The sequence below is a fragment of the Emydura macquarii genome, unplaced genomic scaffold (genome assembly GCF_026122565.2).
Source record: "Emydura macquarii macquarii isolate MOO-44397 ecotype Brisbane River unplaced genomic scaffold, CSIRO-AGI_Emac_v2 contig_3451, whole genome shotgun sequence".
NCBI lineage: Eukaryota > Metazoa > Chordata > Testudines > Chelidae > Emydura > Emydura macquarii.
In genome coordinates this window covers 1,397,950-1,425,301 of record NW_027133588.1, presented here as the reverse complement: position 1 = coordinate 1,425,301, position 27,352 = coordinate 1,397,950, and the positions used below count along the sequence as shown (strand labels likewise).

Below are 27,352 nucleotides of genomic sequence, written 5' to 3'. Positions count from 1 at the left end.
CGCTTGTTCCACATGTGTAATTCTCAAAGGGAAATCAATGGGCAGCTGCCACTCTACAGGTAAATGAAAACATTGTTTATGTGTCTAAATAACTGCAGGGATGCCTCTAAATTATTGAAGCCGCTAGGCTGTCCCTAAAGGCTGGGATTCAGAAAACCCTTTGAAAGCTCAGAAGGCAAACACCTGCACAGGGTAAAGTGATAAGTAGGAGTACAGCAGCAACTGCCCTCAGCAAAGGAGCAAGGTTTAGCTAACAGAGGATTTCGGATATATAAGAAAATATGTCAAAGAGGCAGGAGCCCTGGCTTTACCTCTTCCATGCAAGTCAATGTAATTATCTGTAACCTTTCCAATGATGGGCTTATTTCACACCGTCCCTTACAGATGCTGTTCCACAGTCACCAAGTGCTGTGTTTGCTTTCCATTTGCTCTGCTGCCTGTATTAGCAAATTTTACCTGCTGGGGATAAGCCTGGTTAATTTCCTGTCAATTCTAGAAGCTGTTAGCTTCAGCCACCGAGATAACAGGACTCAATCTCAACATGAAAAGTCAAGCAGGGAAGCTTCTGAGGGCCTTAAAAATCGCAAACACTTCCCCTAGAATGTGATGGTTTGGACACAATGATGAAATTCCTAAAATCCAACCCCTAAAGGCAGTTGATATTTAGGAGCTGTCTGAAAGGAGACAAACTGCAAAGAGTGAGCTTGATTCTCCTCTCATTCGTACCAGTGTAAATCAGGAGTACTTCCACTGAAGACATGAGGGGCCCAGTCCCAAGCAGCATTCCACCGATGCAAAATGGCTCAAAACCCAGCAGACCCAGCCTCTAAGAATCTCCCCGGCATCGTCAAAACCTGAGGTGGTAGGGAGCTATTTTGTGGGCTCATTTGCCACCCTGCCTCATGGCTGCCAGGATAAGGGGCATGACCATAGAGGTGGGTGTGGATAGGTCAGCACCTCTGAAAATCAGACTACTTAAGTGCCTAAGTATGGGGTTAGATGCCTAATTTTAGGCAGTCCATGTTTGAAAATACTGGCTATAACATTCAAAGAAGCCAAGGCCTAAACCCTCTTATCCTCAAAGATTGTCCGTCAAGTGCACCACGCTGTAGTGTAAGCACACTCAGTTGTTGGGATTGGGGAGAGTCAAGGCTCTGTTCTGTATATTGAGGATAAGAGGCAAGATGTTGGTGTATTTGGACACCAGTGGGTGGGTGAACCAGCAGGGGTCTGTGGTAGATGGGCAGTGTTTTTTGACAGTATAAGATGGAGGGTGGGAAAGTGTAAGAGGATCTCTGGTCTATACAGGGATAACGGGCACAGCTAAAGTTGCTCTGGAATATGCAAAGTTTTGTTTCAAACATACATTTATTTAAGAGACTGCATGGATTGGGATTGTATCTGTATATTTATCTACTTCCCTTAACTTACTTTCCATACTTTTAAATGCTTTGGGGAGTTCTCATTATAATGTTGGTTAGAAGACATACATAGCAACAATTTTAAGTTAAAGTTAGCAACATAATATGTATGTGTGTGTACAATACATGTGTGTATATATATATGTGTGTGTACAGTACATGTGTGTGTATATACATACACACACAGATATACTATACACATACGTACATATTCTATATACATATATGCATATATGTGCTATACACACATATATATTGTATATGTGTATACATACATACAAAAACTGCATTAAAATGTTCTAAACCTTTGCAAAGTCAGGCACTCAAAAGTTTAAAAATTTAGGAAATGCCAGAATTAGAGTTGCTTGAGCAACTCTAATTCTGCCCCTTGGACATATGCATTATGATACAGTCTTTAATTACATGATCATATACTATTTTTCTGATTGCTTCTAATTCTAGCATTTACAAACTTTTGAGTGCTTGACTTTGCAATCTTAAATTCTTTTCATGTGGATTTTTTTAAAAGAAAAGAGATATCTAAATACATATACTTTATGCACACTCAGAGGTATAAAAGAATAAATTTCCCCATCACCGAAAAGCAGCCACTTTTGGGTGAAATTCAGCAAATATTCAACAATGCAAAGCAACACTATGCAATAGTTTACACTAAGAAGAAAGAAGAATACAGTATCCAACTATGGTGGCAACGGGAATTTTGATAGGCAGAATATACATACTCTTTGCCTAAAATGAAGGGGAGAATAAGTTCAGCAGGCCAGATTCTCAGCCGGTGTACAGCAACACTGATTTACGCTAGCTGAGGTTCTGGCCCAGTAATTGATACAGCCACTACTGAAGCCTTATGTCCTTTCCTTGCAATAGGGTGGACTTGATGGTCGAATGATTCTTTTCCACCTCTACCAGCTATGCTCTGAAATTGGAATTTGGCCAGAACATTGGGGTTCACGCACCTGCTTTTGTGAAAAGATGACAGGAAAAATCTCTCTCCAGCCCAGTTAGATACCATCTGTGCTCTGAGAAACATAGCCTTCCTCGTCTTTCTGACCCAGCTCTATGGAATCCCATTGTAAAGGGACACCCAGGAAAGGGGAAAGGATTTGTCTGAAGTGCTTTCCTTCCCCTTTCCTCTGCTGCCAATGCCCAAAAGACACTAAGCTGACAATCTGCAACACATTTCTGTAGAGCAAATCATGCTGCAGTCAGAGCTGAGCAGCTCTGGAAGGTGACACCAACAACTGACCCTAGAGAGGGACAGAGAGAAGATGCTTAAATCAGTGGTTCTCAACCAGAGGTACATGTCCCACTGCAGGAATACAGAGGTCTTTCAGGGGGTACATCAACTCATCTAGATATTTGCCTAGTTTCACAACAGGCTACATAAAAAGCACTAGCAAAGTCAGTATAAACTAAAATTTCATACGACTTGTTTATACTGCTCTATATACTTATACACTGAAATGTAAGTACACTATTTATATTCCAGCTGATTTATTTTATAATTATATGGTCAAAATGAGAAAGCAAGCAATTTTTCAGTAATAGTGTGCTGTGATACTTTTGTATTTTTATGTCTGATTTTGTAAGCAAGTAGTTTTTACGTGAGGTGAAACTTAGGGGTACGCAAGACAAAAAGGGGTACAGTAGTCTGGAAAGGCTGAGAGTCGCTGGCTTAAATAACACTACCCTGGGTATATGTACTGCTGGACATGAGAAGAGAGAAAGGTTTTATAATGCTCTTCAGGAGGACCGGGGGTAGTAAAAAGGGACTGTGTTGTTTTAGTCTTTCTACTTTCCCCACCTAGTGACAGTGCAGGGTATGTGCGGCTTCATATAGTTGTATTTGTGTTTGCTTTTCACAGGGTCTTTTAATGCTGCAGGGCAATGAAATAACACAGGGGCTGGAGAGATTAGAGTATTTCAGTTCCTGGCTGATGGAAATCCAGCAAGGAGATTAGATCTCTCATTAATTTGGCCCCGTAAGTGGTTCCTTGAGGTTAAAAACAAAAGATTGCTCAGAAAAAAATAAACCCGAATAACTAAAATACTTGGGTTCCTGAAGGCGGCAGTGGCTCTGCACAGCCAGGTAAAAGAGCTGGCTTTAATCCCTAGCTCCCTGTCTCTCATCATGGTCTGGTTGCAGCAGCCGCTACAGGGGCAAAATGCTCAGCCCCCATTTACTATTTATTTGTAATAGTCGTGCCTGGAGGCCCCAGATGAGATCAGGGCCACAGTATGCTCCTCACCATCAAGATTAGGTACTCATGAGCACTCCATGCCGCAAGGACCTTAGAGGAGACACCAGCCAAGATAGACAAAAGGTGGGAGGGGAAGCAAAGGCAAAAAGAGGTGAAGTGACTTGCCAACATCACCTGGCAGGGCAGTGGCAGAGCGAGGAATATAATCCAGGTGTCCTGAGTTCCCATCCAGGAGACCACACGTCCAACCCTTTGATTGGAGAGTGTGCCTCATGACTCTCATCAGCAACCTCTGATGGACAACCGAGGAACACGGCTGAAGATCTACAAAGGGAGGCCCGTGGGTAGATCACAGGGCAGAGGCCCTTGTGAAGGGGAGAAGAGGGATTTTCTTGGCCCCATGGGGTGGTTGAGTCACTTAACAGGAGCCTGGACCCTGAACCTCTTCTCTTTCCCTCTCAGCATCCTTCTTTGGCGACAGCTATGTGGAGGTGCCCTTGGTGGACGCGTACAGCAGAGTCCAGCTCCACCTGCAGTTTTCTACAAGCCAGCGGAATGGGCTCCTCTTCCTGGCTGCAGGACAGACTGACTTTCTCCTGGTGGAGCTCCGCTCTGGCATCCTGCAGGTTAGCAATGCTCTCTCCTCCCTGCAGCAGGAATATCCAGGCTAGTGGCCACATTTGGCCTCAGCAGAAGCAGGCACGTCTCCACTGAAGTCAATGGGGCTCTCCCTGCTTAATCTAGGCTTTGATCCAGTGTGAGAAGCACTGTGGGAAGGCTGGAATGTTGGGGAGGTGGTGCTGTGAACCTGACCGTGAGATTTGAGCAGTCATGCCTACCCAAGATGCACATTTTTAAGGACAGCATCTTCTCTTTGGATACTAACCAACACCACAAAACACCCTGTGGGGTCAGGCTCAGCAAGGGTCAGGTTCTGGGACCCTGGATGGGGGTGCAGCGCCATTCTGCTGACTCCCCCAGCAGTCAAATCAAGCATGGACCTAGTGGGAGGGTCAGGACATCCTGCAGAGGGAAGCCCTGGAAAAAGCCAGTTCAGGAGGGAGCTTGGACTTCGGTAGGAAACCCAGGCAGGAGGGTGGGTCTTGGCCGATTGCCCAGTGTGTCAGTGCTGACACTGACATTGAGAGCAAGTTGTACAATCTGTACCCTACCTCAGTTGTTTCTTACTAGCCCTCTGCCCCTTCCCCTGGCGTCTGACCAGGAGCTTGGCCACAGCCCAAACAATGGTGGAGACGGAGCCTATAGCATCCCTTCCCCCTGACACCTTCACTGTGGAGCTGGCTATTTTACCCAGCTCTGAAACCCCATAATCCAAGCCCACCTGCCATCCCCACAGCTAGCTACCTTCAGGGCGCCGTGCAAGCACAGTGTGAGAGCCAGACACTAGTGCCACACCTGTTGCCAGTCAGGGAACAAAGGGAGTGGCAGGGTGGGGCAGCACCAGAAAAGCGACCAGCTGTCCAAATTTAGGATGCCAGTAGGGAAAAGGCCAAGCCTGCCACAGGAGTGTGAGTGAGGCAGAGGGATGAACTCCCCTTCTGTGTAGTTGTACCGGTGTCTGTCACAAAGAAAGAACAGGAAAGAGGGTCCCCTACACATGTTCCCTTCCCCCGCACTTCTCTAGGCCCAAGAGAGCGGCCAGGGCTGCCCCCCAGACCACAAAGTCTGGCAAGCTGCAGCTCCTGGGAGACAATGATTTGAGTCTTCTCTAATGGAGACCATCTGTCAGGAGAGATCCCACCCTCCTCTTCCTCAGGTTTCTCCCTCCAACCCTCTACTTAGTCTGGCTCCGACTCGGCTGCTCTTTGTGGGGACAGCGTCCGGGCTGAGGAAACAAAGCCTGCTATTTCCCTCGCAGCTGCACACAGGCAGAGGCCGGCAGCAGGGAGAGCAGTGGTTACGGAGCAGAGCCAAGCCAGCCCCTTGGCAATGAAGACAACAGGACGGCGGGCAGCAGCTCGGAATGAAGAGTCAGCACGGGACTGGTCTCCTCTGTGCGTGGAAGGGAGGGGTAGAGCACTGTGGCCAGTGAGGATCTCTGCCCCCACCACACACAAACATGCTGCCCCCATCTGATCTACTCAAGACCCAAGCATGGATGGGAAATGCTGATCCAGGCCCAAAGATGGAATGGGAGCCAAGAGGAAGGGGCCTCTAGAGAAACAGTCTGGGACATAAATTTGATATACTGTGGAGGGGCTGGGGAAGTATTTCTCACCAAGTGAATGCATGCGCAACAAACTGCATCAATGCAACATTCAGGTTGCATAATTAAGTTGCCCTGTATTTCCTATTCCTATTTCATCTTCTTAAATGTGCTGTCTATGTAAATGTTTCCAGGATGTACAAAGCAGACATGTTAACAGTGCTTTTGAAACCTTGGGCCAAATTCTGTGTTGGCACAAATGGGTGTAGCTCCTTTGAGTTTAATGCAATTTTGCACATTTACACTAGAAGAAAATTTGGCCCTTTTGCTTTTGCATTACATGAGTCTTTTTTTAGATTTATTTTAACTATGCAGTCTTAAATTTGCCTTGGCATAGTTTTAATATTTCATTTCCTTGTTTGTTTTTAACATTAAAGAGATTGGAAGCTCTTTGGGGCAGGGACCCTCTTTTTCCTATGTGTAAGTTGTCTGACTGGAGACCCAAGCAAGGCTGGGTTCCCAGGACAAGAGCACATCAGCCAATACTATAACAGCTATATCTTCATAACCGAAAAAGAAAGAAGTCTGGATGTCCCAATCCTATTGAGCTGTGCTTGGTACAAAACCAGAGGGGAGGGCAGAGTAAGGAAATCTTTAAACCATCTTTAAATTGTCCTGATCCTAAAGCCAACCTAGGGCTCGGTTGGTCCCCAGTATAGATTGGAGCAGATTTAGGGGTGCTGTGACTTTTGGTGGCTCATTGCCCCCAGGAGCTGTTTTGGTAGCTGGGGATCATCGGGGCACAAGGACACCTGGGTCATGCCCCATGTCCTTGTCCATCCCAGAGAACTTTCTGCTTCCCCCAACATTCTAATTCCACTTTTCACCCACTCTCATTGCAGGTCCGACTAGAGCTGGGATCAGAAGAAATGACAATCCAGTCTCCAGCAGGGCCTCGCCTCAATAATCTAGTAATCCATGATGCTGAGCTGTTGGTAGGAAACAGTAGGATAAATCTGACCGTGGATGACCTCTTTAACACCTCTGTGGAGATCCCAGGTCCTCTACAGCAGCTGGACATTCAGTATGGCCTCTATGTGGGCGGGACAGGGAGTCTGGAGCTGCCATACCTCACCGGGGCCAGCTTACCATTCAGAGGCTGCCTCCACATGGCAAAGTTCAATGGCCTCGATGTTCTCTCTCCACGGGCATCTGATGCTGGCTCTAAAATATTCCACGAGGTTCAAGAGGGGTGCAGCGAGGAGTTTTCTGCCAGGCCAGATGACCCCTTCAGCTTCCTGGGCCCGCACTCTTACATCGCTTTCCCAGGGTGGAGTGCGAGGGAAGAAGGGACTATTGAATTTGTGATCATGACAAGCACCAAGCATGCTCCCCTAATCTACCAGTCAGGGCTGCAGAATGACTTCCTGTACCTGGAGATCTTTGACGGGCGCCTGAGGGGGGTGGTAGAGAAAGGGAATGGGCCAGTCATCCTGCACAATAACATATTCATCAGCGATGAGCAGCAGCACTACGTCAAGCTCCATGTGGATATCTACAAGTTTGAGATCCTTGTCGACTCCTACTCCTCGAGGACTTCCAACCGAGGCATCTACAGCTACCTCGATCTCCAGGGTAGCCTCTTAGTTGGAGGCATGAACGAAAATGCCTCACGCAGGCTAAAGGAACGCCAGCTTGCTTTCACTTCAGGAGGCAGGATTGCCAATAGCTCTTTCATCGGCTGCATGGAGGACCTGAGGGTCAACCTGGAGAAGAAGAGCCTGCAAGATGCTCTGGTCACAAAAGACATAGCACCCGGCTGCAGCGTGCAGGAGCAGTACTCAGATTATGAGGATATGTATGAGCAGGACGAGGAACCCACCACCCCAACTCCTGATGTCTGGCAGGAAGTGGTAGAACCATGCCATCTTGACCCCAGCCTCCCTCCTGCCTTTGCTAACTTCACCAAATTGCTGCACATCAGCCCCCTGGTTGTAGCTGAAGGAAGCACAGCCTTCCTGGAATGGCAACATACCCGACCTACAATAGACCTAAGCAATGTAAACATCAGGCAGTCTCAAGTTCTCTTTAGTGTCACGAACATACCCAGGCATGGGCAGCTGGAACTAGACATCCACAGCTCTGGGAGCAGAAGGAAGTTCACATTGCTAGACATAGTGAATCGGAAAGTCAAGTATGTTCATGATGGCTCTGAGGATCCCATGGATCAGCTGATGCTAGAAGTAACCGTCACGACCAGGAGGGGGATTCCTGAGTGTTTATGGCAAGGCCAGACATACCTGCTGCCAATAAAGATCAACCCCATCAACGATGCCCCACAGGTGATATTCCCCCAGGGAGACCTCATGGTGATTCTGGAGCACACGCAAAAGCATCTAAGCACGGACATCATCCAGGCCCTTGATGATGACACACCCTGTGACAGCCTGACATTCCAGCTGCTTGGTGGCAAGAGGATGAAAGAAGGTTACGTGGAACATGACTTTAAGCCTGGGGTGCCCACCGAAGAGTTTTCCTGCAGGGACCTGGAAGCAGGCAATGTGGTCTATGTCCACCAGAGCGGGCCAGCATTACAGCTGATCTTCCAAGTTAGCGATGGCTTGGTAAAAAGCCCAATGGCCACTTTAAGAGTCATCGCCATAGAGCCCGACATCCAAGTGTGCAACAACACTGGTCTGTTTGTCTCACAAGGAGGTGCTGTTCTGATTACCACAGCCAACCTCTCCGTGGAGACCAATGCCGTGAAACAAAGAGTGAACATCCTGTATCGCCTCACAGAGCCTCTCTGGTATGGCGAAGTCCAGAAGCAAGGGAGCATGGGAGGGGAGTGGAAGAGAACGGAGTCGTTTCACCAGCAGGACATTGAGCAAGGGCGCATACAATATTTCAGCACAGATACTGAGCACCAGCTGGATGATGTAATGGAGAAGCTGAGGTTCGAAGTCCTAGTTGGCCAGAAGACCTTACCAAACAACACTTTCCTAATCAGGATCAAGAAGGCCACCATCAAGATGAGGACCCTGGTCCCCCTTCAGATGAAGAACAAGCGGCACCGAAACATCACCACCAGGGAAATGGAAGCAACCCTGAAGGATCCAAGCTCTGGCCCAGTTTCCTTCTACTACACAATCATTCAGGCACCCAAAAAAGGGAACCTTGAGCTTCTTGGCAGCAGGCTGACAGAAGGCTTTGGGTTTACCCAGCAGGACTTGCAGAGAAACCACCTAAGCTACAGTGCAACAATCAGGAACTCTAAAGAGACCGAGGACTCCTTCCAGTTCCGTGTCACTGCTGATGGCCAATATTCCCCTATATACACCTATACAATAAGCATTGGGGGGGACCCAGATACACCTGTCCTGACCAATGTCCTTCTATCTGTCCTGGAAGGAGGGCAAGCTATCATCTCCAAGAAGCACCTGTTTGTGAGAAGTTTGAACAGCATGGACTACCTGTATAAGGTGATTGAAGGGCCAACGCATGGGAAGCTGATCTGGAGCTCACCATCTAACTGGCCTTCCAGTGAGGAGATCATAACAGAGTTCACCAATGAGGACATCCTCCAGGGCAGGCTTCTGTATCAGCACGACGACTCTGAGACCACAGAGGACGATATCCCGTTTGTAGCCATCAAGCAGGGCGAGGGCAGTGCTGCCTCTGACGTGGAGGAGGTGAGAGGTGTCTTCAGAGTCTCCGTGCAGCCCGTCAATGACCATGCACCAGTCCAGGTAGTGAGCAAGGTCTTCAACGTAGTGCGGAATGGGCAGCGCCTGCTGACCACTAATGACATTGCCTTCACAGACCAGGACTCCGGATTCTCTGACATGCAGCTGGTGCTGATGAGGAAGGACATTCTCTTTGGTAGCATCATCTCCATTGATGACAGGAGCCGCCAGGTGTATCGCTTCACGCAGGATGACCTGAGGAAGAAGAAGATTCTCTTTGTCCATTCGGGAGCAGACCGGGGCTGGATACAGCTGCAGGTCTCTGATGGCCTACACCAAACTGTAGCACTACTGGAAGTACAGGCCTCAGACCCCTACATCCAAATTGTCAACAACACTGGCTTAGTCATCCACCAAGGGAGCCAGGGGATCATTGACTCCTCCATCCTCAGCCTGGAGACCAACATGGACATAAGGAACAACAACGAGATCTGGTTCCAGATAACTACCCTGCCAAGATGGGGGGTAGTGCTGAAAGGGGACCAGCCAGTGACTTCCTTCTCCCAGAAAGACCTGCTGGCAGGAGACGTGATCTATCAGCACAACAGCAGCAGAAATGCCAAGGACAAGTTCCAGTTCTCTGTGGAAGTTAACCAGGTGACTGTGGAAGACACTCTGGAGATCACTGTGCTCCTGGACACCCACCCTAGTCCCCTGACCATCATCCACAACAAGAGGATACATGTCTTCCAAGGAGAAGTGGTTGAGATTAAGAAAGACTATTTAATGGTAAGTAACACCTTTTGTGGTCATCTTCCGATGCTTTTATTCACCCTCCTCCCTCCCCCCATGTGTCTTCCTAGTTAAAGGACACAGGATACCAAAATTCTGCAAGTAAATCTTACAGGACCTTCTTGAAATTTAATACAGGAAAGTGCTTAAAACAGGCATGAGTTTTCCCAGAGCATCCTTCCTACTGACAGGCTAGCAATCTGTGAATGCAGGTGGCTCCCACAGGGAGGCTGATGCACTCTGATAATTGCCTTGCATAGGACATACCACCACTGAAAACAGATAGAGGACTGGAGTTACCATGCTCTGCAAAGAGAGGCACACAGCATAGAATCATAGAATATTAGAGTTGGAAGGGACCTCAGGAGGTCATCTGGTCCAACCCCCTGCTCATAGCAGGACTAACCTCAGCTAAATCATCCCAGCCAAAACCTTATCAAGCCGCAGCTTAAAAACCTCTAAAGATGGAGATTCCACCACCTCCCTAGGTAACCCATTCCAGTGCTTCACCACCCTCCTAGTGAAAAACGTTTTCCTAATATTCAACCTAGACCTCCCCCACTGCAACTTGAGACCATTGCTCCTTGTTCTGTCATCTGCCACCACTGAGAACAGCCTAGCTCCATCCTCCCTGGAACCCCCTTTCAGGTAGTTAAAGGCTGCTATCAAATCCCCCCTCATTCTTCTCTTCTGCAGACTAAACAAGCCTAGTTCCCTCAGCCTCTCCCCGTAAGTCTTGTGCTCCAGCCCCCTAATCATTTTTGTTGCCCTCCACTGGACTCTCCCCAACTTGTCCACTTTCTTTTTGTAGTGGGGGGCCCAAAACTGGACACAATATTCCAAATGCGGCCTCACCAATGCCGAATAGAGGGGAATAATCACTTCCCGTGATCTGCTGGCAATGCTTATCCCTTAAAGTGCAGTTCTAGCACAAAGAATGACCCAGTGCCTTTGCGTTGTGGGATTCCAGGGTTATGCTCGCTCACTGATTTCCAGATCAAAGTTTCTCATTCTGCATGTTAAAATGTGGGGGGTGGGTATGGATAGGGTTCTAATTGTCAGCCTTGCAAACTCACCCTGGGGTCTGTGAGTCATGCTGTGTCCTTTCCATTGTGTGCATCAGCAATGCTACTGAAGATCCTACAGTCCAAATTATGCTACACCTGTGCAGTCCTGATGCCTAAGGTTATGTCCTCAGAAACAACCCTGTGCAATCCCAACAGGTCTCAGTGGGTTTGCACAGGTGTCAATGAGATCATGGTGTTACACAGGTGTACCTGGGGACACAATTTGCCCTGGGAGAACCTCAATTACTGATGATGTGTGAGGAGAGAGGCCCACTTGGTTCTCAGATTTCAGGGGAGTTTGCAGGGCTGGCTACTAGATAAACCCCATCTTTGTAGCTCCAATCATCATAAATCAGACCTGGGGATCAGGGAACACAGTGAGCATGGAACGGTTCCCAGCATGCCATCTTTACATAGCTACTTATCAGGTTAGAGCCACCCTTTAAACAAGGAGCCTGAAGAACCATACTCACTGAAGACAGGAGTCATTGGCCTTGATTTTCCATTGCCCTGCTCTTTGCATTGCCATTTCCACTAGCACCCAGAGAGTGTGAAGTGATACTTACTCAGAATGGTAGCATTTTAGACCCAAGGCACTGGTGGCAATGAACTACACAAGGTACCAGGCAATGGAGTCCAGGACCATGGTGCTCAGTAGAATGTACTAGGCCTCACTCTCATCTACTCTGTAAGTCACTTTAAACTGTCCAGGCACTGCCAGGGGCCTTCATGTAACTGAGGGTCAGGATTCCTGTGTGAACAAGGTCGGAGTCCCACCTTGCTCTCACCAGAAAGAAAGAAATGCCTCTGCCATTGCAGGATGGAATCATGCACGCATTGCCAACTCTCTCTCTCTCTCTCTCATGCACACAGGTAGTCCATGGGGACATCTCTCCTGAGGAGATTATCTACTCAGTGACCAGTCCCCCGCTCTGGGGATTCCTGGGGATGGTTTATCACAGCAGTATCTCTAACGAGCCTCAGATCTTGTACCCCATCCAGAACTTCACCCAGGAAGACATCAACGAAGGCCAAGTGCTCTACCTGCACTCCAGGCCCGAGGAGCAGAGCGACCAGTTCACTGTGGACATCATGGCCAGTGGGGCAGATGCCCTGGAAGGGATTGAAGTGGACCTGGAGGTCCTTCCCATTTCAGTCCCCCTGGACGTCCACAATATCACAGTGACAGAAGGGAGCTCCATAATCCTCTCCACAGACATTCTGACCATCCCCACAGCCTATTTCACAGCCCTGAATGTGAAGCTCATGGTTCCCGAGCCCCCGAGATATGGCATCATCCAGAACATAGACAGACCTGAAGAAGGCAACCTGTACTTCTTCACCTGGAATGAGGTATGGAGTGGACCTCTTCAGAGGCTGATTGATATGTCCAGAAAGGCTTTCTGCCAGGGAACAGTGCGAGGTTAAAACCCGGGGCTTCATCCTGATTCCCCAGAGGTGGAACTCCACAGAGCCCAGTGGAGTTACTCCTGATTTACACCAGTGTAAGACAAGATCAGAATCAGGCCCAAGGGATACAGGAAGTTAAGCTGAACCACCACCACAGCTGAGGGGAACATTGAGGGGATCCATGTTTGTTTCACGTTCAGAGATCAAGGGCCACAGAGGGTCACCTCCTGCCTTTGTTTCCTGCACAGATTTTCACCCAGTGTCAGGAAGAGGGGGCCTGTATGCACAGCCAGGCCTAAGGGATGGGATCATCCCTGATGGACAGCTCAGAACAGGAGGCCTATGTGAGGCCTATCACCGCAGTCCTCCTCCCACCACTGCCCATGGCAGCTCGGATGATCCTGTCCCTTTACGGCTCTGAGAACCTGCTGTGATGAGCACAGGCCTTATGCAACCCCCGCCGTAGTTCCATTGGCCTTAGCATCACTGCACGAGGGTGTGATCAAGCCCACCTGCATGGTGGTTTCCCAGAGGAGCCCTCTAGTGGGCCCTGGGCAAGCCCCTCCCAGGTGCCTCAGATCTGTGTTGCCCGCAGGTGGAGCAGCAGCTCATCCGGTATGTGCACGATGGCAGCAAGTCCCTGGCAGATAGCTTCACCATCGTGGCCAACGCCTCCGAGATCAACCGGCAGAGCCAGCCCAAGGCTGTCTCCATCACCATAGTGCCACGCAACAATGAGGTGCCCACCGAGACCATCAATACCGGGCTGCAGGTAACCTCCCAGGCCAGGAAACATAGTTCAGTGACCTCTGCCTCCTGTGACCTGGGCTGCCAGCCTTAAACCTCAAGGCTGCATCTCCTGGACCCCTCAGACCAGTAACATCGAGCTCCATTCTCCCTTCTTCAATCCCTTAGACCCCAAAGGGGGAATCAGACCCAGAATGAATCTGCCCCAGGACTCCTCATCCCCCAGTATTGTATCTGCCCTTCACCTGCCCTTTCCTCCTTCCCATTGTCTCTCTCCTGCCCCAGCAGCACAGCTGCTGCCCCCTCACCAGAATATAGAGGCCCCCATTCTCTCCAACGAGAATCCCCTCCCAGCTACCGCAGCCCCTTGGAGCCTAGGTCTGTGTCACTGTGTCACATCTCCCAGTGCTTGCCAAGGTGCCAATTCAGGAAGGGAGAACCTCCAATCTGGAACTGCATCCCAGCTGATCCACGCCATACCCTGTCACACACATGCCTCACCAGCCCTGTGCGACCCCCCATCCTGCCTGCCCAGTTCTGAAGCCAATCTCCACCCATCCCCCGCTCAGCCCAGGGAAGAGAGTCACTTCTGGGTAACCTGACCTTGCACTGGGGTTGGGGGAGCTAGGTCCAATCTTGACTTTCTGGTCCTCTGCAAATGGCACCTGGCCAGGACAGGGAGATCTATGTCCCTGGGATAGAGGGTGCGCAATTGCAGCAGCAGGGAGGAACAGCAGCTAGCACAGCAGACAGCTGATTGCTGCCCACATGGGACCCAAGGAGGGAGCCCCTTGGGTCATGTCAGCCTAACTCCAAGGGAAGGGGACAGGCCACTGCTGGGAACGCTGGGATTCCCCCTGAGCCTGCATGCTGAGTGCACACTGATGGCTGGTAACTGAACTGAGGCAGTTGTGCTACTTATGCAGTTTTTCCACTGACCCTTGACATGGATGCTTTTATGAGAGAAAATAACCACTCTTTGGATGGTAAATGAACTCAGAAAAATCTTACATCTGTTGTTCCATCTTCCACTGTGCAATGCCATGGGCGGTCACAAGATGGGAGCATTGCCTCACTCTCCAGCCTCTAATTCTGCAAAGGCTTGGCATGTGTGACTCACACTTACATGGCAATTTTACATAGACTTACAGACTTTAAGGTCAGAAGGGACCATCATGATAATCTAGTTGAGGCCCCAGTTTCACTCCTGTGCTGGTATGGAACTGGCCTGGTGCCTTGTGCCTTGGAAAGCACCAACCCCCCTGTGATATTTGGAGCTGCACTATTGACAGATACCTGCCTGAGCCAGCCCCCGATAAACTCTGTCCCCAGCAGCTCAACCCATCAAGAGCAAACAATAGACTCTGCTACAAGGAAGGGAATTCCCTCCCTTGCGGAAAAATGAAGCATGATGTCATTTGGGAAGCAGGATTGTTTCCAGTGATTAGAATAGGGGGGACTCAGGACTCCTGGATTCTGCCACTGACTCGCTCTTTGCCCTTGGGCAAGTCTGTGCCTCTGTTTCTAAACAGGATTATGATGCTTTCTTGCCCTGTTAAGCACTATTCTACCTAGGTATTGTGAGCACAAAGCACTGCAGTAGGAGCCCAGCATGGTCACAGGAACATTACCCTGCTGGCACAGCATCACCCGAAATAGTGGGGCGAGCATCAGTGATACCAAGTCCCCAGGGAAACTTTTGCATTAAGGTCAAGCCAAGTCAGGCCCTTGTGGGCTCCCTGCAAATGGTAGCTGAGCTCGGCGAGCACCCAGCCAGCATCACTCTCACAAAGCCTGGCCCAACAAAGGAGAGTCAGTCCCTGGCCCTAATGCAAGGAATCAACCCTCCTACATTCATCAACAGCGCAAGGGCAAATTTAACATTTGTTTCTGTTCCTGTAAATGTCTGGGGCTGGATTTGCAGAGGTGCTGAGCATCCCCAACTCTGGCTGCCATCATGGGAGCTGCAAGTGAAAAACAAATCTCAGGGAGAAGTGAGTGTGCATGCATGGCTAGAGAAGGGGATGGAAGCCAGGACTCCTGGGCTCCATTGCCAATTTTGCCACTGACTTGCTGGGTGATGTTGGGCAAATTGCTTCACCTCTCTGTCTCCCTTTGTATTTTGTGTACAATAATAACAACAACCTAGCAGTTGTCTAGTACACTTCATCAGCAGATCTCAGGGCACTTTACAAAGGAGGGCAGTAGCATTAGCCCCATTGTACAGATGGGGAAACAGAGGGAGAGAGTAGGGCCATGACTTGCCCAAGGTCACTCAGCAGCTGAGCAGGGAATAGAAGCCAGGTCTCCTGCACCTCCGTCCAGTGCTCTGCCCTCTAGACCACACAAAGAATTGCAAGGCTGTGTTAGGGTCTGCAGAGCTGAATGGCTGGTGGGAGCAGGGACACATTCTGCACCTTGAGGTGGGGTTTAAACCACCTCTGTGGCAAACTTTATTGTAAAGGAGAAAGATAAATGTAAAGAAAGTCCTGCCACTTTAAGGCCAAACTCAAATCTAACAGGGCTTCACTCAACCAGAGCCTGGAATAAAGCACCATCCTCAGCTCTGTCCCTGACTCAGCACCCAGCTCCCCACAGACATCCCTGTAATAGTGCCGGGGGGAGGACTTAACTCATTCCCCATAGCTAGCCTGGACCAGCTATCCAGAAAATCCCTGCACTCCAGACACAGACAACTGTGGGTGCTTTCTCTGCTACTCAGAGAGAGTTTTAATCCTTTGCTGCCAAGCTCACAGCAGAGCCTACCCTCCCCATCACAGGTGCTACAGTCCAGGAGTATTATCATTTCCATGGCTTCTTTAATGCTCTGGATCCTATTCAACCTCCCCTCTGACATAGCCCAGAAGCCACGCTCTCTAATGGGAACAAGGGAGACAGAGCCCTGCACTCCATCAACGAGAAAGGACCAGCCACCTTATCCACCTGCTCTCGCACCGCTGAGATGCTGCTGCCTCTCCAACTCTGAAAGGATGCGCCCAGAGCTGGGGAGGGCAAATACCCATTAACAAGCTCCCCTGCACCTGCTGCATTAAGAAAAAACCTGAGCAGAGAGCTAGCAGTGCATCCCTGCCGGGACAGCAGGCCCATTGTGTCTGCTGCTTTGCAAGAGCGGGAGGCCAGGGCGAGCCTCAGCTGTTGGCTTATTATTATTACCCAGTCCATTACAGTGCATTCCAACAATACCAAGTTGCCTTCACATGTACACATGCATCCCTTCAGGGCGTGCTGCTGAAAGCATAGCCCAGAAATAATCCCAGCTTCATTACAGTCAAGGGCCCTTCAGCATTTCCATTAAGATAACCGCCCTTCCCCTAAGGACGCTGGGTTAACTCAGACGGACTGACTAGCACTGCTTGTGTCAGCTCCAGGAAGAGATCGTTTACAGAAGGGGCTTTAACAAATAAATCTGCTCTGTTATCTCGGAGCTGTAGACATTTTTTTTTTTTAAATCAAACATCAGAAACGATGGCTGCATGCCTATTTCAGTGCTGTTAAAACAAATCACTTGGCTGTTTAAAGGAACCCTAGCCAGGTCGATTTAGGTCCAGGATTTAGGTTGCACGAAACCTAACGTTAATAGAAGGGACTGCAAGATTTATATGTGTTTAAATTCCAATGAAAACAGCTGCATTTAAACATGGCTGAATTTGCAACAGGGGGCCAAATTCATGTGTGTTTTAAGGCATAACAGGGCTGCAGATCTGAGTGAGCCTCCAGGGAATTCTCCAGCATAAAGAGAGAAACCAAAATAGCCATAGAGTTGGCATAGTCAACTCTCAGACCAACAGGAGCATAGAAGGTGTGCGAGGAGGTGCCTGAGCTCAGCTGCCAGAATGGCCCAGGGAGGTATTGCATCCACACCCATCACATCCAGCCCCTGGGCCAGTTAGACTTGCAGAACTGCAGGGTCTCAATGCGTGGATGTTGGGAGGAGAGGTTTAGTTTTATCAGGAACTGGGGAGCCTTTGGGAAAAGGAGGAGCCTATTCAGGAAGGATGGGCTCCACCTAAACCAAAACAGAACCATACTGCTGGCATGTAAAATTTTTAAACTAAGGGCTGGGGGAAAGCTGGCAGGTACAGAGGAGCACATAGTTCAGACAGAGCCATCCCTTAAGGAAGGATTTATTAAAGGGGATAATATATCTCCTAGTAAAGAGGAGAGGGCAGAAGTTGATGAAGTATAGGTAGGAATGGAAGAAAAACAGTCAAAAAAAGAGTCCCATTCAGTTACATCACATGAAGGCAGACAACAAAATACTGACAAATTTTATAAGTGTTTGTATACAAATGCTAGAAATCAAACTATATGTATACCCCAAATTAAAAAAAACAGTAAGAGGACCAAAAAATACCCCATCACAGCTAAACAACAGTGTACAAGAGATGGTTAGAGACAAAAGGTCATCTTTTAAAAGTTGGAAGTTTGAAATCCTACTGAAGAAAATAGAAAGGAGCATAAATTCTGACAAGTAGGGTATAAAAGTATAATTAGGAAGGCCCAAAAAGAATTAAGAGTAACTAGCAAAAAAAGACACTAACACTAACAGCATAAAAATTTTAAGTACATCATAAGCACAAAGCCTGCTAAACAATCAACGGGGCCACTGGACAATCAAGGTGCTAAAGGAGCACTCAAGGAAAACAAGGCCATTGCAGAGAAGCTAAATGAATTCTTTGCATCTGTCTTCACTGCACAAGATAGGAGGGAGTTTCCCACACCTGAGAGATTCTTTTTAGGTGACAAATCTTAAGAACTATTCCAGATTGAGGTGTCAGTAGAGAAGGTTTTGGAACAAACTGATAAATTAAACAGTAATAAATCACCAGAACCAGATGGTATTCACCTAAGAGTTCTGAAGGAACTCAGATATGAAATTACAGAACTCCTAACTGTAGTGTGTAATGTGTTGCTCAAATCAACCTCTGTATCAGATGATTAGAGGGTAGCTAATTTAAAATCAATTGTTTTAAAAGTCTCGAGAGGTGATCCTGGCAATTACATGCTGGTAAGCTTAACTTCAATACCAAGCAAATTCATTAAACAATAGTAAAAAATCAGAATTATTGGACACCTAGATAAACACGATATGTTGGGGAAGAATCAGTATGGCTTTTGTAAAGGGAAATCACGCCTCATCAATCTATTAATATTCTATGGGGGTGTCAACAAACGTGGACAAGAGTGATCCAGTCAATATAGTATACTTGGACTTTCAGAAAGTCTTTGACAAGGTCCCTTACCAAAAGTTCTTAAACAAAGTAATCAATCATGGGATAAGAGGGAAGATCCACTCATGGATCAGTAACTGGTTAAAAGACAGGAAACAAAGGATAGGAATAAATGGTCAATTTCACAATGGAGAGAGGTAAATAGCAGTGTCCCCGGGGATCTGTACTGGAACCAGTGCTGTTCAACAATTCATAAATGATCTGGAAAAGGGGGAAAAGAGAGAGGTGGCAAAGTTTGCAGATAATACAAAATTACTCAAGATAATTAAGTCCAAAGCTGACTGCAAAGAGTTACAAAGGGATCTCAAAGAACAGGGTGACAGGGCAACAAAATGGCAGATAAAATTCAATGTTGATAAATGCAAAATAATGCAAATTGGAAAACATAATCCCAGCTATGTATACAAAATGATGGAGTTAGCTGTTACCACTCAAGAAAGAGATCTTGGCGTCACTGTGGATAGTTCTCTGAAAACATCCACTCAATGTTCAGCAGCAGTCAAAAAAGCTAACAGTATGTTAAGAACCATTAGAAAAGGGATAGATAAGAGAGAAAATATTATAATGCCACTATATAAATCCATGGTGCACACACATCTTGAATACAGTTCTAGTTGCCCCTTCTCAAAAAAGATATAATACAATTGGAAAAAGTACAGAGAAGGACAACGAAAATGATTAGGGCTATGGAACAGCTTCTGTATGAGGAGGGATTAAAAAGACTGGGACTGTTCATTTTAGAAATAAGATGACTAAAGGGGGATATGATAGAGGTTTATTAAATCATGAATGGTGTCAAGAAAGTGACTAAAGAAGTGTTATTTACTCTTTCACATAATACAAGGACTAGGGGTCACACAATGCAGTTAACCTATGGAACTCATTGCCAGGGGCTGTTGTGAAAGCCAATAGTATAACAAGATTGAAAAAAAAAATTAGATCAGTTCATGGAGGATAGGTCCATCAATGGCTATTAGTTAAGTTGGTCAGGGATGCACCCCCATCCTCTGGGTGTCCCTAAACCTCTGACTGCCAGAAGCTGGGACTGGATGACAGGGGATGGATGCTCAATGAATAACCCTATTCTGTTTATTTCCTCTAACGCATCTGGCACTGACCACTATCGGAAGACAGGATAGTGGGCTAGATGGACCATTGGTCTGACCCAGTATAGCCATTCTGTTGTTCTTATGAAAGTCAAGGCAGACCTCAGACTGCTCTACCAGCCCACAGCATAGGGGATACGCAAAGCCACTCCACCTCATTCTCTGCTCTGAACTCAGCTCATCTGCAGGCACTAATTGACTCCTTGGTAGTTAAACCATCCAGTGTTTGCAATCTTGCAGCCCTGGTGGGCCGGAAAGTAAAACTGACTAGAAACACAAGTGAAACTGAATTGTCTCTTTGCACTGACCAGCCACAAGGCAAATACAAAAGGATTGTTTGGGGTTTATTCAGTGATATGATGCTCATCCCCTTTAAAAGCAGCATTTTCACTGATAAATCACAGAGAGGGCTGAACCTTCATAACAGCAACACCTTGCCCATTAGTGAGTCCAAGTCAGGCTAAAGCATTCCTGGAGCTAGTCTCTTAACTACATACAGTGCTCACGGAGAAGACAGGCGACACAAAGTCTGACCGGATATAATAGACAATAAGTAAGAATAGAAACCAAATGCAAACCTTTAATAATTCAGAGGGGATATAATTAATCACTTCAGTGACTGCGGCGCAGGCTTTCTGTAATAAACACCTAAGAGTAAAGGCCCAAGACATTCCATTAGTTGTTCCTGCTGTTCAGGAAGCATTGTCTACTGAGCTGCAGTTCTTTCCATTAGTCTGCAATGGAGAATAATGTTTTTCAATGGGGCAGAAATAAATTACAACTAGTTATTGGCTTAGGAAATGTGCCGCTGTTGCACATGCTCAGAATGTTTTAGCTCCAGCCAGTGTGAATTCTGGCTGGTGCTGAGCCCACTATAAAATTTATCTGCAATTAAAAATCTTCCAAAAGACTTTATTTCCTCATTAGGCAGCGGGCACCTGGCAGAGAGAATGCAAAAGCTCTAGAATGTAACACAGATGTTGCAGAGCCTTCAGCTCTTTATTCCCACCCTAAGGGGCTGTGTGGGTCCAGACACAAATTAAACAGTATCTTCCATTGCAATGGTTTGGCTCTAAAGGGGATGTTGTGAAACAGGCCTGGTCTGACACATCGTCATCCTGATTTGTATTTATAGAGCATCTTTCACCCAAAACTGCAGAGCAGTGGGCCCAGCCTGGTGAGTCCTCTTGTGCTCAGAGCTGCCATTGACTTCAGTGGTTGCTTCATGGTGGACGGCTTGTGGGATCGAGCCCTTAATGACATGTATCTGTATTTAAGAGATGCCCTCAAATAATAACCACCAATGGGAGCTGGATTAAGCCCTTTGTGACCACAGTTTTACAGTGCAGTTTTTAGGGCCTGATCCAGAGCTCCTTTGGAGTGTTCGTAGGATTGGGCCATCAGGCCCAGATTCTCAAAGTGTTTCAGTGCCTAATTCACAGTGAAATACCTTTGAAGATCAGGGCCTTAGTTATTTAAACATCTCCACCATGCAGGGTGCAGGGAGATATAGCATGTTTAATAGATGCTGAAGCTTCTCAACAAAGATATATGGTGTCATAGAGATCCCTTCATCCATGAAATGCAACTACCTCTGGGATGTCATGCAGCCTACAGTCACACTGCATAAGATTTTAGGACAGGAAGTGGAGAAACAAATAAGTCAGTAGAACCCAAGGGGTAATGCCCATTCCCTTGCCAAATGACCACAGGTACTCAGGAGCTTACTTGTCCAAAAAATGGAATAGCTTGTCTACCAGTCCTCTGGGAGACAGGGCTCGGAGAGGGAACTGCCAGAGTTGTGTGCCCAGGACACCAGTCCAGAATTGGAAGGTTCCTAGAACGTTCTTCATTGAGAACCTTCTCCATGGCAACTGACAACATCCTCTTACTGCAATAGGAAGAGAACCAGCTACACCCAATCAGATGACGGAAAGCTTTAATTTGAAGGGGTTTGGCAAACGCATAAAACCGCTAGAGTCGAGATCAAGTCACTGGAACCCAGAGCTGAAAGGGTGATTTTATTGTAGTGTCTGCTGGGAGCAAACATTCCAGCTGAGGCTGCAGTGTGTAAAGCCTGGGTGTGCCGTTCTAACACACGGAGCAGCTCAAGGGCCAAAGGTTGTCTGAGCCTGACTTCCTGCTCCTGATGTGTGTGTGAACAGCCCTGCCCAGCCCTGTATGACGGAGCCACGAACACATCAGCATGCTGACAACAATTCCACACTTTCCTCATGACCTCATTTTCCAGTGGTTTTGTAGAGACGGGGGCTAAGCCACAGTACCCAGAATCGGAACCTCCAGTTTGGGGAGCCAGGTCTCTGCAGTTTGGTTCTGGACTGTTTTGAAAGTGGCATTGGCTCAAATCTCACAGTCCTCCAGGAGCCAAGCTCCCATTGACTTTGATGGGAATTTGGCCCTATTAAAGAGTAAGAGAATTTAGCTCATCGCAGACAATAAATATCTGGCTGCAAAATCTAATGTACTAATTAAGTTTAAGGCAGTAGAAAGTCTCCAAGCCAAATCCATCTGCCTGGTGTAACTCTGTCTCACCGGGGGCAAACGATGCCTGTAGCATCTCCTCCGCAGGGGAGTCCAAGGATCAGACTAACAGTTATCAGTCTAATAGGGAAGACATTCCAAAATGCTGAATGCACTTTGTGTGATTTGTGTCATGTCCCTCCTGCAGTGTGACCTTGGGCAAATTGCTTCTCCTCCCACCCTTTGTCTGTCTTGTCTCTGTAGACTGTAAACTCTTTGGGTCAGAGATTGTCTGTATAGCACCTCACATAACAGGGCCCTCATCTTAGATGAGGCATTTTGGTGCTAGCGAAATCTAAATAATAGTGATAGCGAATCACCCTGAGGAAGGTTATTCCCAGACAACTTTAGCTTCCACACTTGCCACCATGGCTTGACATGATGCATAGCTAGTTTACATACTTTTCATTACAAGAGGGTTTGCCGGAGACAGTTTATGGCCTCATTAGATGGGGTTGGTAGTATTGGAAGCATTCCAGTTAAAGACTGTAGCACAAGCTAAATGAAACAATAATATGGAAAGGAGAACTGGCGAGTGGGGTTAAATGGAGAGAGCTCAAAAACTGTGACCCAAGGCAGCCATTTCCCTTGAAAGCTCCATGGGGAAATTTGTGTGAGATTCCAAGATACGAAGCCTGTTAAAAGTGTGGACCAGAGGATGTTGGTGAAGAGAATGAATTCTCACTCACCAGTCTCCAAGCTCTTTATGGACAATCATTAAGTTACACGTGTGCCCTGTGAGGTGGGTCCGTATCATCCCCACTTTAAAGAGGAGGAAACTGAGGCTCGGAGAGGTGTCATGACTTGACTAAGGAAGCATGGAGACTTAGTGGCAGAGTTGGCAGTAAAATCCGATTCCTCCCCCCACTCTCCAGTTCTAATCAACAAATGATGTTGCCTTGCTGGTACAATTGGCTTTATGTCTGTGAGCACCTGGCTTTCCAGCTTGTACTGTGAAACATCAGTTCCAAACAGCTGGGCTCCGGTCACAGGGTGGCATGGTGTCTGGGAAAACACCAGATTAGCTGAATATTCCCCCTCTCCATATACACTGATGTGAGTAGCCCAGCTGCTGTCAGTGAGGCTACATGTGTGTGTGAGGGTTTGCAGGCTCGGGCCCCCAGCTGGCCGTGAAATTAACTCTCCAAAGGCACTGATAGAATCTCTCCATCCCTTTTGGAAACTGTGTCAAGTTCACGCTTGGCTGATTGCTCAGCATTTTCCCCCAGATGCAGGAAGGTACCACCGCGGAGATCACTTCCAATATCCTGAGAAGTGAGGATGAGGACTCCCCTCCAGAGAAAGTGGTTTATTCCATCAGGCCCCCGGCCAATGGGAAGGTTGTGCTGAGGTCATCTCCTAGCAACGGGATCCTGCAGTTCACTCAGGCTCAGATAAATAGTGGGCTCATTCAGTTTGTACATGAAGGTACGTAATGGACAGGTGGAAGCAGGACATCCCCAGGCCTGGAGGCCAGAGTACTGGGGGAACCTGTTTGTGGATCAATGTGGGGAGAACTGTGTTAAGGAAAACTAACTCTGGCCAGTCAAATTACCCGGCACTGCCTAGCCCATAAACATTAGGGTACATCCCAAAGCTGGAAGGCACATCCTGTCCTGGGAGGAGTGGGGAATGCAATCTCCCAGGCAGATGCGGCTCTCATTAACTCCAGTGTAAATGCAGAGTAATTCTCTCAGCTTCAATGTCATTACTTCACATTTACACCAGCATGAGAGCAGAATTCAGCCCTGCGCATTCACTGAACCTGAAGCTGGCTTTCCTCTGATGTGCAACTTACCCAACACCTGGCCAGGAGGGGCCCTCACCCACAATTAACCTATGCTGTGCTGTATTGAGCATGGGCAATGCGTCCTACAGCATGGGATCTATAGCTAGGTTTCAGCCCGCCTGTCACTTCATAAGAGTGGCCTCTGGGGTAGCCACCACCCTACGTGATTCCCAAGCCCCCCACTTCTTGGCTGTCATCTTGTTTCATTCTGTGGACCACCAGGAAGGGCATGATGGACCATAATTTGGCAATCACAGACAGAGAAGTCACATACCTGACACAAGGGGGCTCAAACTTTACAATGGAGCCTAGCGTTGACCTGGGAAAATTCAGCTTCCATGCTCATTCATTCCTGAGTTGGGCTAGTTCCCCCACCACCAATACACAAACAAGTCACCAGTGGATCCCAGTCCAGTGCTGAGCTGGGTGAATTCAGTTTCTCTGCTCATTCAGCCTTGAACTAGGCTTCCCAAGTCATTATTGCACCACCAAATTAGCCTTTACTAGAGCTACCAAGGAATTTAGTCTCCATATTCATTCCTGCCTGAGCTTTGCTACATTGCTCCATCTGCCCTCCTCCTGTGTGGTAAGAGCTCTTGCTGTCATGCCACTGGATCCCACTGACTTATCCCTGTCCCCACTAACATGCTTTCTGCAGGGCCCCTGGATGGTGGCTTTTCCTTCGATCTATCTGATGGAGAGAATATCTCCTCCGGGCATTTCTTCGTTGTGAGAGCCCAGAAGTTGGTCATCACCTTGGAAAACAAACAAGATCTCACTGTATGTCCAGGTGAGTTGCCTACCGAGGAAAGAGGTATGACCCCAGTCAGGGCTGCTGAAAAGAGGAGAGCTGGGCCAGCAAGAACCTTGAGAAGTCATTGAATCCGCAGCATCCAACAGCTCAAGTGGGTATTGGGCAAGGTTGGTTTATGGAAGGAGAGAAGAAAAAAGTCAGTGGAAAACTGTGTAAGAAGGGACATGACAGGGAGTAGGATGCTTCAGGCTGAAAGGTGAGAGGGCTGATGGTAAGAGCTTATGGACAATGATGGAGATAGAGTGAAAAACGATGCAGGAAAAGGTAGATGGTTTGAAATCTACAAGTTGTGCCCTTGTCCTGACTGACTTCTACTATGTCAGTACTGCGGGCAGCACTCACACAGAGGATCCAGTGTGCTGCTGTTCATTCATGCAGACAATTAGGTATGTGGCAGTGTAGCCATCGTCAGTGGGAGACGATTGGGGTGGGGTGATTTGGCCTGACAAAGAGCTCTTGGCTTGATTTGTGACTCCACTCCCTTTCTGAGAGCACAGATGGCATTTCACTTCCTATTGTGTGGCTTTTACCTACCACTCACTGACACTTTCCAGCCTAGCTACTAGGCATTGCAGAGAGAGAGGGAGACATTTGATGAGACATTGCTGTTGCCCACTGGGACATAAGGACTCAACAGTCTTTTAGGCTCAGATTTTGAGAAAAATGCACAGGCGGTGGTATAGCCCAAGCTGCCCCTTTGCACACACAGTTAGCCTGACTGCACTGCATGCATAAATTGGGGTCATTCTTTGTGCAGATGGGGCACTTATGATCATTTACTCATGTAAGTACCTGATTGATACTTGGAATCATGGTAGGTATGGAGGTAAATCATGCAGACATTTTGTGTGCACCTAAATGGATAGAAAAGCTGGCCCTTAAAGGCTGTGGTTGGTTAGCTTAAAATATATATATGTATATAAATATATAGCATTGAAATCCACTGCAAAACTCTCACTGACATCACTGATGCAGGGACAAGTATCTGATGATACCCAAAGGATGGGTATCAATACAGTACCTGCCCTTTTTCTGCCCATGGGATTAGCCAAAAATTCTGGGATGGGATTTGAATCTGTGGGCGTAAGAATATGATTGAAAGGGAGGGTAAAGGAGCTAATGCACCTTGACCTGTGTGGTTATGCCAGCTACCTCTGCGGTTAGAGACCTTAGCCCATCAGATATATCCTTCTATAAAGGAGGAGAGGGAGGGAGCACTGATTGGCTACTGTGAATAAATGCACTATATACTATTTGTTTTAAAGGGACCCTTCAGCCAATCACAAGCCAGAATTTAAAAGCTGTAACCAACAGCGAAGCAGACTCCCGCCCCTTATTTTACAGCATAGAGGAGCTCCCACAACTGGGCAGGCTGGTGAATTACCATGAGGGCAGTGCCAGTGGGTCACTGGAGAACTTCACCCAGGCTGAGGTAAGTGCCTCTGCCTCCCCATTCTTGTGTCCCTCAAGCTGGAGAAGAGACAAGATTCAGATGCCTTGTTTCATTATTGAGGCTGCTGCAGTAGAGGCGTCGCCATGGTGGGCCAGAGTAGGATGTGGCTCATCCAGTTAGCACCCAGGCCTGCCCAAATGAAAGCCAAGTGTAAATAAATTTCTTCACATGCAATATATAAATGATTTGCTCTGACGTCAGACAGGCTCACTGCCTGTCCAGCATAGATTGGGGCCCACCCACATTTCCACTCCTAGCTATGCCACTATGCGGCACCTGTGCATACCCTGTGGTTTTCCCAGGCCCTCTAGCTTCCAGCCTAATTAACACAATTGGATTCTACTACCCAATGCAATCTTCTTTAGTCACAGCTGAAATACATGCAAGGAGACCGGATGGCTCAAAACAGCAGAGCCATTTACCTCCTTGTCACCAGGGCAAATCCAGCCAGAGCTGATAATGACCAAAAACTGTTGCACATGACCTGTGGTGTTTGGTGGTCTCTGTGACATGAGTCAGTGGTCTCCGATCAGTCCCCAGCGCACAAGTGTTGGCATCAGAAGTAGTATCAACACAACCGAGGCCCTTGTTGGCAGCCTCAAAGAGGCTGTTGAGACTAAATGGCTTTTCCAGCCCTATAGGGGATCCTAAAGGGAGATTATCAGGTTGTGTTCTGGAAGCCTGCCACTGTGTATGGAGGCAGACGGAGGACATGTGTCTCCAGCGATGTCAAATTGGCACCTCACACCTGCTCTGAATTCACTTCACAGTCCAGAAATGTATCCTCGGCAGGGGTAGAGCAGCATAGCTCCATCAAAGTCAATGGAACAGCATCTGCTTATAGCCGCTGAGCATCAAAGTCCTTCCTTTGCCAAATGTGAGGTC

The 27,352-nt window shown here is 47.8% G+C and overlaps 2 protein-coding genes across 2 annotated transcripts in view; one reads left to right on the top strand and one right to left on the bottom strand.

The window, feature by feature from the left end:
* Positions 1 to 27,352, bottom strand: part of CIMAP1C (ciliary microtubule associated protein 1C) — a 107,650-nt gene that overhangs the window by 67,309 nt on the left and 12,989 nt on the right. The window lies entirely within an intron of this gene.
* The window catches only part of CSPG4 (chondroitin sulfate proteoglycan 4), a 74,502-nt gene that overhangs the window by 37,912 nt on the left and 9,238 nt on the right, over positions 1 to 27,352 (top strand). The window contains exons 2-8 of the mRNA XM_067534678.1: positions 4,106 to 4,269; positions 6,713 to 10,285; positions 12,229 to 12,708; positions 13,361 to 13,537; positions 23,641 to 23,839; positions 24,859 to 24,990; positions 26,280 to 26,446. Coding sequence (XP_067390779.1) covers positions 4,106 to 4,269; positions 6,713 to 10,285; positions 12,229 to 12,708; positions 13,361 to 13,537; positions 23,641 to 23,839; positions 24,859 to 24,990; positions 26,280 to 26,446 — 4,892 coding nt within the window. The remainder of the gene's footprint in view (positions 1 to 4,105; positions 4,270 to 6,712; positions 10,286 to 12,228; positions 12,709 to 13,360; positions 13,538 to 23,640; positions 23,840 to 24,858; positions 24,991 to 26,279; positions 26,447 to 27,352) is intronic.